The 15,626-nt window shown below is 35.0% G+C and overlaps 1 protein-coding gene across 1 annotated transcript in view; it reads right to left on the minus strand.

Moving 5' to 3' along the window:
• LOC148941343 (remodeling and spacing factor 1-like) overlaps positions 1–15,626 on the minus strand; it is a 54,508-nt gene that overhangs the window by 18,221 nt on the left and 20,661 nt on the right. Inside the window, exon 2 of the mRNA XM_089104340.1 lies at positions 635–819. Coding sequence (XP_088960466.1) covers positions 635–819 — 185 coding nt within the window. The remainder of the gene's footprint in view (positions 1–634; positions 820–15,626) is intronic.

Consider the following 15,626-nt stretch of genomic DNA (forward strand, 5'->3'; position numbering starts at 1 on the left):
CTCTAGGGCTATAATGAAAGAAAGATTGAGGTGGTTAGGGCATGTTGTGCGGATGAAGGATGACACATTGTTAAAGATTGTCCTTTTTGGGCTACTGTCTAGGGCAAAACAGAAAGCAGGTTGTCCTCGTATGGGGTTGGAGAACGTTATAAAGAAAGATTTAAAGTAAATGGGAACTTCAAGGGTGGATGTAATAAGGGAGTCTTTGAATAGATTGGGGTGGAGGAGGAACAGGCGTAGCTGTGTTGACCTCAGGCGGCTTGGTGCTGCGGTGAGTTGTTAGTAGTAGCAGTAGTAGCTCCTTACTTACAGTTTGTTACCACAAATTTTTGATGTTTTAGCAGAAACCTGGACATATTGCATCTTATTACAACCATATTCCAAGAGCTGTTTTCAATATACTTAATAGAGAAGGAATTTCAATCTATATGACTGAAAGGTCCACATTGGTGCCTTTGGACACATTTCCAAGGCGTATTATACAATTATACAATTTCCTTTCCATGTCCCACTCCCTCTCTCTGCCCTTGTATTTTACTTTTCTTTTGCTTCAAAGCTATGTGGCTTGAGAGTTGATTCAATCAACAAATATGCAGTATGCTAACTTAAAAAATGGATACTGTTAAACACTAACCTTAAGAAGTCTCAATTTGGCTCCAATACTTGAACCAGCAAAACCATGTGACTCAAATTCTATTGTGTCAGGAATTGAATAGATCTGACTTAACCTCAAAATAGCAGTTTCCCATTGCCCTGTTCTAAAAGTCCTCTTGGATCTTTTTAGCAATTTTATTATGAGATCAGACAGTAGTTTTGGAACTGCAAGTAAAATAAAAATCTAGATCTACAAATGAATTCCTTCCAAGACATGCAAATCAAAGTTTTGGTGTACATATGGAGCAAAACTGATGCAAACTGCACTTTAGCATAATTATAGGTAGATTATACAGATGATATACCCTGGAGGTAGATCTCACATCATTTGATGGATATCATGACAAGTCCCTGGATATATTGGACATAAATGCAAGTACAAGCATGCTTGTACAAATACGCTAGTCACCATAGCATATAACACCAGTAAATAATAGTTTGTATCCATGAATAGCCACCTTTACTTATATATTTATCAATGGTAATATCAGAATCTTTCTTGACCATAATTCTTATGCATCCTTTTAAAGATATTTTCCTGCAAAATTTGGGCATTTTTAGACTTAAAAAAAAAAAAAAAAAACCACAAAAAAACTTAACTGTTTGGTGAAGTTTTCTAGTGCAATTTTTACAATAAGCCTAAAAAAATCTGAGACCAAACTAACTACACATGATGTTTGACAAAAAAAGAAATTAAAATAGTAATCAAAAACCAAAGGAGGGTGATTTTCAGACACTGAAAAAAAATACATAAAAGACAATTTCAGCAAAGACATACACTAAGTCAGCCTCAGAGCTAAACACTTACAAAAACATGTGAATAAAATTGTTTTATATTTTTTTAATTGTGTGAACAAACATTTATATCTCATTTATCAAGTTCATTTTCTGCGAGATTTCAGAACAACAGAATTATTTCTCAATCTCTGTAATTTGCCCAACATCTAAAAACACAGTGTGAACACCCTTTTATTCAGAAAAGGGGTTTGAAAACTAACACATCTTAAAATACAATAGATATAGAAGACAAATCCTTAGTTATAAAGCCTTTGATTTCAAATGTTTCCTTTCCAACTGATAGATGTTATATAAATGTTCCCTCGTTGTCTTTTTTTTTCAATTCTGGGAAAGACAGAACTGATCCTATTCTTGATAACAGCATTCCTATGGAAACTTGAAACTGATAGAACCCATCATCAGTTGGGACAAAGCCCACACACACTTTTAATAGACAAATCTCTAGAATCTACAAGTAAAAATGAGAATTTTGATCTGTTATAGCCATCCACTTTTGAACATCCAGATCCACAAGGGGGGAATTGAAATAAAAAAATACATACACAAAGATCTCACTGTAAATAATGATACAGCGGAAATTTTTATATAATATACTGATGATTATTTAATAAAAAGAGATTCAGCTTACATTTCTTCTCATTCTAAAAGAAGTTTAATTACCTACCCTAATACAAACCAGATCAGTAGACAGGCTGCATTAGCCACTAGGAAAATAATCCTTGGCTAATCTAATCTATAAATGGTTTTTCTTTTATCTTTTTTTTAAAGTCAATTCTCTGGTACTCTGTATTTTACTTCAAAAACTCAGTCTTTTTCTTTTATTTATACCTTTTTTTCTCCCCCTTTTCAGGTGCTGAGAATGGAATAGTGGAAATTTCTGCTGAAATATTTTCTTTGTGTTTTTTTTTATGTTTCTGCTGGCTAAATCATTTTCATTTGGTTTATTAATTATTCTTTTCCTTTATATTCTTCTTTTGTTGTTGACTAAAAATAAATCTAAAAATGTATTCATATTTTATTTTAAATCCCATTGTTTTGCATTTTACCCACTCTAAAATACCAGAAATCCTATCAAATAACTACCTCAAAAATGCTCAAAAATCCAATGCAATTTTCAGACCTAAAAAATGGTGATAAAAAAAGAACAAACGATTGGATGTATCATAAGGTAATTGGTGTGACGCTTATCTGAAATAAAGACCAGTTTTCACTCTTCTTTTAAGTTGAGAGATATGACAGGAGAAATTATACTGAAAGTATCCAGGTGTAAAGCATTTTCAATTTATGATAATCTTTTAACTATAATTTAACTATGTAAATTTGATAAGTTCTATTTTGTATTAAATATTTGTTTTTAATATTAAAACCCAAGAAGCAGAAATCAAGTCATGATAGTTGACTTGATAAAATCCAGAGGATTTGGATGCTCTGTACTGGTGGTGTATGGCAAACTCTATACTCATTAACAAAACCAAGTGCAATGCTGTGCACTTTTTGCATAGACTCCCTCAACATTACCATTACTTTGTTGATGGTAAATCAGTTTAAGTGTGGAGTATATTCAAGACCATGTGGTTTGCTTTGATTCAAGTCTCAAATTTGATATACATGTATCAGGTATCAGCCATAGGGCAAATTACCATTCATTATGTCTAAAGTGTACATTCTGTAAGCTTAATCTTTGTTCATTGATTTCACTTTATGTATCCACTGTACATCTAATACTTGAGTATTGATCATCAGTATTGTATCCCCTTAATAAGAGAGATAGATAGTTGAGAAAGTGCAACATAGGGCCACCAAACTCATACCTTACCTGGCACATCTACCATACCACCAGAGAATTCAGACTACAGTTGCCAAGTCTTCAGATCTGGCATGATAGAGCCATAGAGCTGATCTAATACATACGTCCTGCATTGTTAGGAGCATTGATAATACAACTCCAACTCACTACTTCACTTTTACAGAATACAGTAGTACCTGCCAACACCAACACAAAATATACCCACAATATCCAAAGAAAAGAATAGGCCAAAACTCTTTATCTAGCCAAGAGAGAAAGAGAGAAAAGTGTGGAAGTCTTGGAACACACTTATATTGGAAACAGATGCCACTATCACACTCTAGTCTTTCAAAAGTAGTTTTGCCCTTATGAATGTCCATACTAGGTGCTATAAAGTACTATAGCACTATAAAGGTAAATATGTACAAAAAAAACTGATCTGTTTCTGTTGATGCTTGAATTATACAGGTTTATCTAAGTTTTGACAAGATTTTGAAGCAAACTAAATTTCAGCTGGGAAAGGAGGGGGGCAAACTGAGGTCTGGGAGAGCAGTTGCCCCCTAACCCATAGTAGATTATGCCCCTGCTTATCATGATCTGTTTTGAGAATATTTTTTATTTTTTCCATTAGTTGTTTGCGTGACCTGTATGTTTTCATACAGTGTGTTATTTTCATAGAGTTGTCTGTTTGTATTATGCAGTCATAATGTGTTTCAGCATTGTCAGGTTGTTATAACAACCTGAATTGTTACAACATTTGGTGCAACAAGCTTGGTAAAGCTTACCACATTTTGGAATAAACAAATAAATAAATAATTCAAAATTAAAACAAACACAAACTATTAAATAAATGAACAAATAAACCCAAAATGAACAACCATAACAGATATAGATAACAGGGTAAATAAATCCTAAAACGAACAGAAATTAAAATGAACATTCAAGTTGGACTTAAAACAAACAGAAATTACCAGAAACAGGATTGGGGCCACCACTCTTCTGAAGGCCAGGGAGTTAAATGCCAGTGGTTGATATTATGAATACTTGTGGAGTTTTTTTTTTCAGATTTACTGCATTAAGAATATAATACTGAATTGTAATTTAAATTCTTGGACAAAATTTGGATATTCAATATTAGTCAGAATTTTCATTCAAAAGCTGTTTAGCACAATATATTCCTATTGTAGCTTTACAATAGAGCTTTAGAAGGGTAGAGAGGGCAATAGCTAATCATTTGAATTGAGAATCTGCATAATTTTGGGAATTCCACAGGGCTGAAGCCATCCTGACCCCCATCCTGCAGACACTTTTGAATATGCATACGTCTTGATCCACCATTTTATGGAAAGAATATTTGTATATCAAACAATGTAAGAAGTGTTTTTTGGTTTAATAAATGCATGTCAAAATCATTTATTAAACAGAGTTCTGTTTCATTGTCTTTAAAAAAATGAAAAAAATAAGAAATCAATGCAACCAGATTTCCTTCCCTTAATTTTTTGCCTCCATTCAGGTTCTCTTGGCCCTAAAATTTTCTATATAGCCTGAAATTTTAAAGCCAATCAGTATAAAAAGAATTAGTTTTTTTTTGTGCAAAGGATCAATACAACCATATTTTTCTTTAAAAGTTTACTGTTCTTCTTAAAGTCCTCTTTGTCTGGTCTGTTTAGACTATTATAGAAATTTAATGTAAATTAGAGGAAAATGATGTTTGGTCTATTTTTGGGTTTCACTGATTGATAAAACCCAGTTCTTCTTTAAAACATTTCCTTCCTCTAAGCTTGTGGCTTCATTCATGTCCCCTTTTCTTTTTCTAAATGCCCTTTAAGTCTAATTCAACCTGAGACAACAAAATTTGTTTTCATGGTTTTCAGGTATTACACATAGATACAATGATATTTTTGTTTTCACTGAGGTCAACCTGGCCCTGTATACATGCCTTTTAAGTTACAAGCCTATCAGAGACAAACAAAATTTTAGTCCCTTTTTTAGGGACTCTAGTGTGTCAGGTCAAGTGTTTTTCAATAATCAGCTAAAAATGAGTCCAAAATTTTTCTTTGATCTTGCCATTCAGTTATTTGGTGGAACAGAACAGTCTTACCAAATAGTGAGTAGTTCTGCATCTTGGACAGTTGTACTGAAATGGGTTAAGCGAATAACTAATTTGAGAAAGAAGTTGTGGTAAAGGAACACTTTGGTCACTTTTACTAGGATAGGAGTAATCAAGATTGGATGCTGCTGGTCACAAGATTTTGGAACTCTGATTTTGGGTATAACTTGTATGTGTGCCTTCTTCCATGCCTAAGGATATCTTAGTTTGTTAAAACACTGGTTAATCATTCAAAGTTTAGCATAAAGAGTAACGCATTGAAGAGGGGCCAGCCCCTTTCATATACAGAATAATTTCTGTTTGTTTTAAGTTTTAATGTTGCTCCTTACTTTCAGTTAAAAAAAACTTGTTTTTTATTTCATTTCTGATCGTTTTTCAAATTTTCAAATAATATCCAGCACCCCCTTCATGGAAAATTTCCCTCTCCTATGAATTCCTCCATGGAAAGATCCCCCCATGTAATCTTCTCCTTTAAATTATACCAAAGAATTCTTTTTGTAAACTGTGAACATGATGACCCTATAATTAATTGTTGATATTTACCCCCCCCCTTCTCCTGATAAATATTTTGAGGGGTGTATTCTTCAGGAATGGTTATCATTCTGTTGTTTTGAATCTTTAAGCTACAACTGTTTCTTACTTTCAGCATGCAAAGGCAGAGCAAGAAGAATATATTAGCAATACATTAATGAAAAAGATTTATTCATTGAAAAAAAGAGAGAGACTTTGGCCTCTAAATGATGCAGCTACAATTAGTGAACCTCTACAAAGAAATCCACTTGGTCAAGAGATCTGCAAAGGTGAAGAAACTTTTAATGTTGTTTTTAAGCTGATTGAAGAGATGGAATACAATACTCTGTTTCATTAGTCTCAAATCTTTTAGCCTTTTGGCCTGGAACAATCATTAAGCCAATCATCTGAGCAAAAGTATTGCAAGTCAAAGCTTATTGTAAAAACATGGTCCAGGCCCACTTTCTTCCACAACATTTTTTCTCTATTTATAAGGATTCCCTTCACCTAATAGCTTATTGGCCCAAGTTTCAACCTTTCAAGAAAAATTTTTCATATATTTTTGGATGGATTCAAAAGACAAAATGTTTTGTCAAACTTTGCCTTTCCTAAACATAATACTTAAATTTCCCATTCCTTTTCAAAATACTCATTCCCTTAGTTTTTCTCAAGATACTACACATAATCTATTTGGATAGCAAGGATAAAAAGGCAATATGCTGTCTTTTGATTTATCTCACTACTGCATTGTGGATATATTTGAAGTTCCACTAAGAAAAATATTGCAAAAACAGTTAGAAAGATTTGAGACAGAATTTTTTTTCAGTAAAATTCTGCTTTAGCTATTTTTGGCTATCTTGGAAAGCAGTTAGGTTAGGGAAATGAAACTTTCAGGGATGGGTCAACAGGCTAAAGTATGTCTTGGAAGGCATTTGAAGTACTTTGAAATTTTTCATTATTCATATTATTGACTTACAAATAAAGTAAACATACCACTCAATGCCTTTTTTTATGCTCTTTCCAAATATAATTGATAAAACTGTTAGAAAGATTTGAGACATATTTTTTTTTTTGTAAAATTCTGCTTTAGCTATTTTTGGCTATCTTGGAAAGTAGTTAGGTTAGGAAAATGAAACTTTCAGGGATGGGTCTACAGGCTCAAGTATGTGTAAATTTTGCATTATGCATATTCATTTTATTGACTTACAAATAAAGTAAAAATACCACTCAATGCCCTTTTTTATGCTCTTTCCAAATATAATAATCATTTTTGTTGGAAATGAACTTTAACCCCACCTATATATATATACTAACTCAGGGTATATATTTGCACATTAAGGGGGTGGGGGTAATTTTATTTCTGATGTAACTGAGAGGTAAATTTGCAATTTCCCCCCCACCCCCCTATTGTGCAAATATACCTTGAATTAGTATATATAGGGGTGGGGTTGTCAAATTCATTTCTGACAAAAATGATTATTATATTTGAAAAGAGCATAAAAAAAGGCATCAAGTGGTAGGCTATGTTTACCTTATTTGTAAGTCAATAATATGAATAACAAAAAAATTACCAAAGTATTTCCTTGGAAGGCATTTAGAAGCACTTACCTCTAATCCTTCTCTCTCTAAAGGGTCCTGAAATTTGTTGGTATAAATTTAGAAGTGTGGCTCCTGATAAGGAGACATGTTAAGAAAAAAATTCTTACTTTAAAATATGTATAATGATCCTAGTTAACATATTATCCAAGGGTAGAACCTTTATCATCAAGTCTTTCCTCTAAAAATCCTTCTTTTTCCAGAAGAATTCTGGAAAAAGAAGGAAAGAAAAGAATCCTTCTTTTTCCAGAAGAAGGAAAGAAAACTTATACCCTGAAATTTGCCCATATGACAGGTCTATACCTATAGAAATTCTTCTTCTAATTCACAGCAGGCAGGCTATTCAGTTGGTACTATTTAGCCCTCTTCTTTTTGCTTCACTCTGTGGGCTACAGAGCTACTGTCTTGGCTGTCTCTTATTTATTAGATATTCTCAGATATCTTTCAGTAGATCTTTTCACTCAAGGAGTTCAAATATAAGATGATAGATATCGATTTCTGTGCTCTGTGTGCAGGTATAGTTGGCTAGGCTCTTGGCTGATAGTGAGATTTTGTGGCGTTTGAAGCATTTTAACAGTTTACAAAGCAAGGTATGTTGTGCAGACGTCAGCATATTACATTCAAATAGGCAATGGTCAATTGTTTCATTATTCATATTACAATGCCTGCAAAGAGGGGACAGGGGAATTGAACCACTTGAATTAGAAAGCTTATATGAGAATGCAAGGAAATTTAGGTCATTTGTTCCAGAACGAATTCTATGATAAATTTTAGAAAGATACTTATGGGAAAGGATAGGATTAATCTTATTAAAATTAATATCTGATAGCCTCCATCGGTAAATATCTCTAATTGGGATTGGTCTCCCACTTGGCTGGTCAATATTTATAACATTTTTTGCTATTTCATCAACCTGATGATTACCACTTATGCCAGAGTGGCTAGGAATGTACTGAAAATAAGTTTATATGCCACTTGAAGCAAGATTATCAATAATACTGAGACAACGATAAGCATCAATTTCCAACTTATATTGAGGAGCTGAGGCCAGCAACTCCAGGCTTGATAGAGAGTAGGAATATATGATAATATTATTTGAATTTGCAATCAAAGGTTGGTTTTCCTTAAGGTGTTCTAATGCCATGATTATGGCATTTAACTCAGCAGGAATTATAGATAAATTATTATATAATCTCTCGCCCATTGCAATTTTCAGGTGAGGAAGGAAAACACCACTTGCAACCTTCTCATTCATTTTTGACCCATCAACAAATATTTGGAAGAGATTTTTATAGGTGATTGTATTAAGTTCTGCAATTTTTTTTTTGAACAAAAGCAATGGGAGTTAAATCTTTATTCCACTTTGAGAATTCATTATTTATTATGGGACTTGACCAATTCCCGGGGGGGGATCGGGGGAAAGTGGGTGCAATAGACTTTGCTGGTATGGGGAACTTCTTCTGAATATTGGCATACTCATCTGCTATGCCTCTATACATGGCTGGATTTCTTAGCCAATTATGTAATGTGTGTGAGCTATTTGATTCAATTTTTGTAAGATGTTTTGTCAAGAGAAACCTACGTCTCTCCCTTATTGTTGTTAATCCACTCTCCATAAGCAGAAACTTGGTGCTTGTGGGTTTCCTAAGACCAAATATGAGACGTATTTTATTCATTTTGTGTTGTTTCAATTCTGCATCTGGGTCTTTGCACATGCACCATAGCCGATTGTCAATATGAACCCATAGTCAATATGGGGTATTATATGTGATTTATAAAACTGGAGTAAGGTTTTTTCCTTACAGCCCCAGGGTGTGGAAAGAAGTCTTTTTAGTATATTTGTTTTTATATAGCATTTTTTTATTGTGTTTGAAATGTGGAGGTGGAACATTAAGTTTTTGGTCAAGCATGAGACCTAGGTAATTATTATGATTACCTTCTGGAATAGCTGTTATACTTAGATTTGGTTGTATATTCATATGGTTTTGCTTTTCGTGAAATTGGATTATTTTTTACTTGGTGGGTGCAATAGCTAGCTCTGAATGTTGAGAGAATATTTCAAACTGGAAGAGTGACTTTTGCAGATTTGACTGTGGTATCTGGAAGGTGTTGCCAGATGACCATTAGGGTGGTCCTTGTTTTTCAAAGGAGGATTTCTTCAGCAGGCACCCCCTAGTCTTGTTTTTATAGTTAAAATATCACAGAATCTCAAAAAAGAGCCGAATATATTTACATTAAGAGGTCCCTAACAGAGGCTAAAACTTATATTTACTGCATGCTCATTGCTCAAAGCTGCATGTCTTGCACAGTTTTAAACATTTCAATAGTCAACACTACACTATAGTACAGTATGGTAGCTTTATGAACTACTGGACTTATTTACTTATTTATCTGTATGCTTCCCAAAATGTATTTCAACACAAGACGCCATTTTTGTTGTATGCAATGTGAGTGAAAATGCAAATTTCAAGTTTTTATTAGTTTTATGAACTACAATATATTAATTATGCTTCACACTGATACAGGTAACCTCATTAATTTGATACTTTGTTGCAGACACACTGACAGTGACAGAGCAATGAGTGACAGCATGGACTGCATGATTTGTACAAGTGACAGTACTGATGCAATATTAAAACCAACTACAAGAAGTGAAACAGAGATATGGCTCATCGGGCAATTGTCAGACACTCTGATTTCAACAAAACTACCGTCGAAGAAGGAGGCCATGGCGCTATTCTATCACTACAAACAAGTGGTGAACCAGACAGTCTGTGAAGCAGCACATTCCACAGCCAATGACATCCTTGCAGTTTGGACAAAGGCACACATTCCAACAAGGCTCAAGAAACATGCGGTAAACAAAATTTAGTGTCTCTTTAATGAGTATGACAACCTGAAGAGAAATAAAGAAAACAAAGCTAAGCGTTCTGAGACACTGAAAAAGAAGGAAGAAGAGTGGAAAGTGGGCCTGGACGTTTTGTTTGACATTGCACACGCCAACGCAATGGAGATGATGCGTATCCAAGAATACCGTGAGTTTCTGTTGGCGCAGTGGGAACCAGGACGCCGTGGAAAGATGGGAAGTGTCGACAAGGTAAAAATAAAAAGAGTATCATCTCAGAAAAGGAAAGAGTACCATGACATAAGAATTGAGAAGGAGAGGCACGAAAGAAAAACAAAAGAAAAGAAAGTGACACCGGAATCATCATCTGACAGCAAAACAGGTCAAGAAATTAAAGACCCCAAAACAGAAGATATAAAATCATCAACCTCAGCAAAACGTCAAAAAAGAGGACGAGTAAGCATATTGGATGACAAAATTTCAGCCTGTCTGGATGTGGCTAAAGTTAGTGACAGAGGCGCTGCATTACTTCTTGTTCCGACTCTGCAACACGCTGGTCATGATCCTGCTGAGTACAATGTCAATCACTCTTCAATTCGCAGAGACAGGATAAAGCGGCGCCAGGTAATAGCCAAAAATCTACGACAGGAGTTTAAACCAACAGTTAATCTAACTATTCACTGGGATGGAAAACTGCTAGAGGATATCTGCAGCAGACAGATTTCGATCACCTTTCAATTTTGGTCTCTGGAGCAGGTGTAGATCAGCTTCTTGGTGTTCCAAAGCTAGCCTTGGGAACTGGCCCAGCTTCTGCAGCAGCAGTTTTTGAAGCGTCTGTGGCTTGGAACATTACAGATAATGTAAAGTGCATGTGTTTGGACACCACATCTGTCAATTCCAGTCTAAGAAATGCTGCTTGTATCCTTCTGGAACAAAAACTTGACAAGGACATGCTTTAGTTTGCTTGTCGACATCATATCTTAGAAATAGTCTTACAAGCAGTGGTTCTTGATTGCCTTGGTCCTAGCAAAGGCCCAGAGATAACAATTTTCAACCGGTTTAAGAACACCTGGCAGTTTATTAACAGAGCAGACTTTCAGACTGCTTCATCAGACGAGTGCGTGTTTACAGCTCTTTCACATGTAATCACAGATATCATAGCAATTGCTGAGATGCAGACACTAGCCTATCAACTCCGTGATCATTACCCTGAACTTTTAGACTTGGCAATCATATTCCTTGGTGGCATGCCATCTAAGGGAATCTTGTTCAGAGCTCCAGTTGGGCTGCACAAGCAAAGTGGATGGCAAAGGCCATCTATTCGCTAAAGATCTAGATGTTCAGAAGTCAGTTCAAACTCACGAAAAGGTAAGAAAAGGCTCTTGCTGATATTTGTCAATTCACTGTGATCATCTACGTGAAAGAATGGTTTCAGGCATCGTCTGCACCATCAGCCCCTTGCATTGACCTCCAACTTCTCGAGGACATCTACAGCTACAAGAAAATATCAGAATCAATATCAAAAACTGCCATGAACAAAATAATAAGACACCTATGGTACTTATCAGAGGAATTGGTGGCCCTCGCCTTCTTTGACGACAACGTATCAAATGATACCAAACATCATATGCCTACGGCTCTGCAAACATCAGGAGAAGAGCACCCTCTGAAGAGAATCACAGTGGACCCGTTGACAGTGGGGGGGGGGGGAAGAAGTTTGAAAAATGTTTCACGCAGAATACCCACAGATTTTTCAGCATTACCGGACTACCTTCATCATTCCTAACTAGAACATTGATTTATGGTCAGTTGACAAAGACTACCAGGCAGTTAAAAATATAGTGCACAGCATGAGGGTAATCAATGACACTGCCGAACGTGGTGTTGCACTGATGGATGACTATAACAAACTGCACACAGCATCTGAAGAACAGAAACAGTTCCTGTTGCTAGTTGTCAAGGAGTACCAACAGCGTTACAGTGATTGAACCAAAAAGACATTGATGAACCAGTATGAAGCCCATAGATAGATAGATAGATAGATAGTGTATTTCCAAAGCCCAAGAGCCATCTACACACAAAAATTTATGAAAAATAAAGAAATCACAACAGAACAAATTACGAAACACACATTAAAATAATACATAGCAAAAAATACCTTATGGTAATTTATCGAGAAAATAAATGTAACTCCATATAATTAATAATAATTAATTGTAAAAACTTTTCCTTCTTTCTAATTCCTTCTCTATGTACGCACCAATACGAAATATTGTGGTTGGATTACTACTTTGTAAAATACCAGGAAGCAGCGAAACAATCCCATGTAAGTAATTTTCTTTTAAATCAGAGAGCACCAGGCACTTTCGGAGAAAATGGTCCAAATCTTCGTCCTCATCTTATAAAGAGGACACACATATCGACCATCAGGATGTACTATCCCCCTTCGAACACCGTTTGCCTGCTCTGGATTGGAAGGCAATTCGCCCTAAGATGAATCCATCGACATAAAATCATAGCCGGTAAATTAAATTTAAAACAAAATGTGAACTGTGTAGTTTGACAATTGAAGTGACTGGACACTATTAATATTACTGGACACTACTTCCAATCACTTATTTTCTGTTTTGTGTACAGCAACTCAACATGTTTGATATTATTTAATTAAACGGCATTATTGTGCGTTTTTTTAATCAAAGCTTGCTTACACATTTCTAATAGTTATGGTAGGGACCTCTGAAATTGAAAATAATGCTACAATGTTTTTTTATTATTCAATTATAATCAGAATGGAATCATTTCAGACCGTGCCCCATAAAAAAAGAGTAAAACAAAATTTTCCCATTTCCTAAGGACCACCCTAATGACCATAGCACCAGATCATCAGCATATTGTAGATTCGTGTGGGGTAGGTTCATGTCCCAGAGATATAGGGCATATAGGAGGCAACTGAGGACTGCTCCCTGAGGTAGGCCTTTGGTTATTGTCTTTTGGGGTGAAGAGGCTGAACCAACACAAACGATGAAACTTCGAAATTCTATGAAGGATTTAATAAAAGATACTAGCTTAGGGGGTACTCCAAGGTTTGCAAGTTTGTTTAAAAGGATTTGGTGGTTCACATTGTCATATGCCCCTTCAAAATCTAGGAAAGCTGCAACTAGGACATTATTTTTTGAGAAAGATTCATTTATTGCATTTGTTAGCAAAATGAAAGCATCTGTTGAGGAGTGGTGTTTCCTGAATCCAGTTTGAGTGTGAGGGATCATATTATTTTTTTCAACAAACCAGAGGAGTCTGTGAGAGATCATTTTCTCCATTATTTTCCCAATCACAGGAGTAATCATTATGGGCCTATAAGACTCAGGGTTATCTTTTGGTTTATTTTTCTTCAGGATTGGTAGGAGTGATAAACATTTCCATATATTGGGGAACATAGAAGATGCCCAATAGTGATTACAACAATTTAGCAATTCTTGTTTGTATGAAGGTGTAAGATTATTTATCCATGTAGGATGTATATTGTCATTGCTGCCACTAGTTTTGGTCCTAATATGATGCATTGCATTATTCAATTCCTGGATCGAGTATGGGTTAGTTACGTACTTGGTTCCCGGGTGCGGTTGGTACCGTGGCTTAATAGGAGTTGCGGACAGTTTGCTTTGATTATTTGATGTTAACTTATTAACCAAAAGAGTTACAAAGAGGTTAGCTTTTTTAATATCATTTTCATAATGTGTATTATTATGTATAAGCTCATACTGCGGTGGGATGGGGGAAGTCTTTTTCCCACATATGTGGCTTATGAATTTATGTATAATTGGCTCATGTGTTTCTCTGGGGATACTATTTGCAAAATTACTCCAGTATTTATATTTAGTCTCTATCATAGTCCTTTTTACAAACGATTCTGCTTGTAATTTTTTTAAATAAGTATTAAGTGATGTTTTTTTTTTATAAATTCTCTCGTAGCTGCCTTTTCTATCCTCCATTTATTTAGGCACTCATTTGTCCACCAAGCTTTAGGAATTTGTTTAGGGAATGTTTTCTTAGGTGTTGTCCTGGGGATAGCATGATAAGCTGTATTTATTAGTAAAGATGTCAAGGCTTCAGCATGTGTGTCAACTGTTGTGTTAGAAATGCATGAACTTTGGGTGAAACTTGTAATTTCATCATTTAGCTTATTTTGGAACATAGACCAATTTGCTTTAGTGTTGATATATTTCGAGGTATGAGATAAAGTTTCAGCAGGTTCATTTAGGGAGCAAACTATAGCGAAGTGGTCAGTACATAGACTATCAATTTTATTTATGTAAATTTTGTTCAAAAAATTTAATGACACAATTTGTAGGTCAATTGTGGAGAATCTGCCACTTTTGGGGTTGAAATATGTATTCATGTTTGGAGGGGTAGCAACAGCTAATTCATTATTATTTGAAGTCATATTCTCAATGAATTTACCAGCTTTATTTGCTGGTTTATTCCCCCACAAAAGCTGTGGGCATTGAAATCTCCACAAATAATGATATTTTTTAACATATTAGAATTATTTATATAATTAAAGAAATCCTTGGCATCTGTAGTTTGGCCATTAGGGTTATAAAAACTTATTATGTAGGTTTTTAAATTATTCAGCCAAACACTGATACCAATAGCATCAACATTATTTGCAAAACCTGAAAAATTGATGCCACAAAATTTTATATTATTTTTAACTAATAAAGCTACCCCACCTCCTTTTCTTTCTGAAAATCTATCCTTTCTGAGGATAGTATATCCCAGAGACTTAATTTGTTGATTTTGGGTTAAATGAGTTTCCTGGAGGCAAGCAATATTAATGGAATTATTGTTCATAAAATATATTAGTTCATTTAGCTTATTTTCTGTGAGTGATCTTACATTCCATTGGAGTATTGATATATGTTGTTTTGTTGATTTATTCTTCATATGACTGTGTATCAATGTTCAGCTTTGTTAAAAGTAAAGCAAGATCTTTTTTTGCTTGAATGAGCATATCATCTGGGATGTAGATTTTTGCCAATTCTGCAATGATTTTTGTTTTCTGTAGTTGATGTATGTTCATGTCCTGAACTGCATTACAGTTTAGAATGAATAAGCATATATTTGGGGATTGCATTTTTGGTTGTGCATCCTGTTTGTCGGTTAGGGGATTGATTCCTGGTAGTGTTTCTGGTTTGTTTCTTCTTGGGAGGGGGGCCAGGCAGACTTCATCTCACCGGACAAGGAGGCTTGTTGGCTTGGTGATTCCTTCTGATAGGGACTTGAGCGAGGGGGCTTAGAAGATGGTGTTTTATATGGGGTGCTTGAAG

Source organism: Artemia sp. Qi Xiang Cuo, chromosome 18 (assembly GCF_049724085.1).
Source record: "Artemia sp. Qi Xiang Cuo chromosome 18, ASM4972408v1, whole genome shotgun sequence".
Taxonomy (NCBI): Eukaryota; Metazoa; Arthropoda; class Branchiopoda; order Anostraca; family Artemiidae; genus Artemia; species Artemia sp. Qi Xiang Cuo.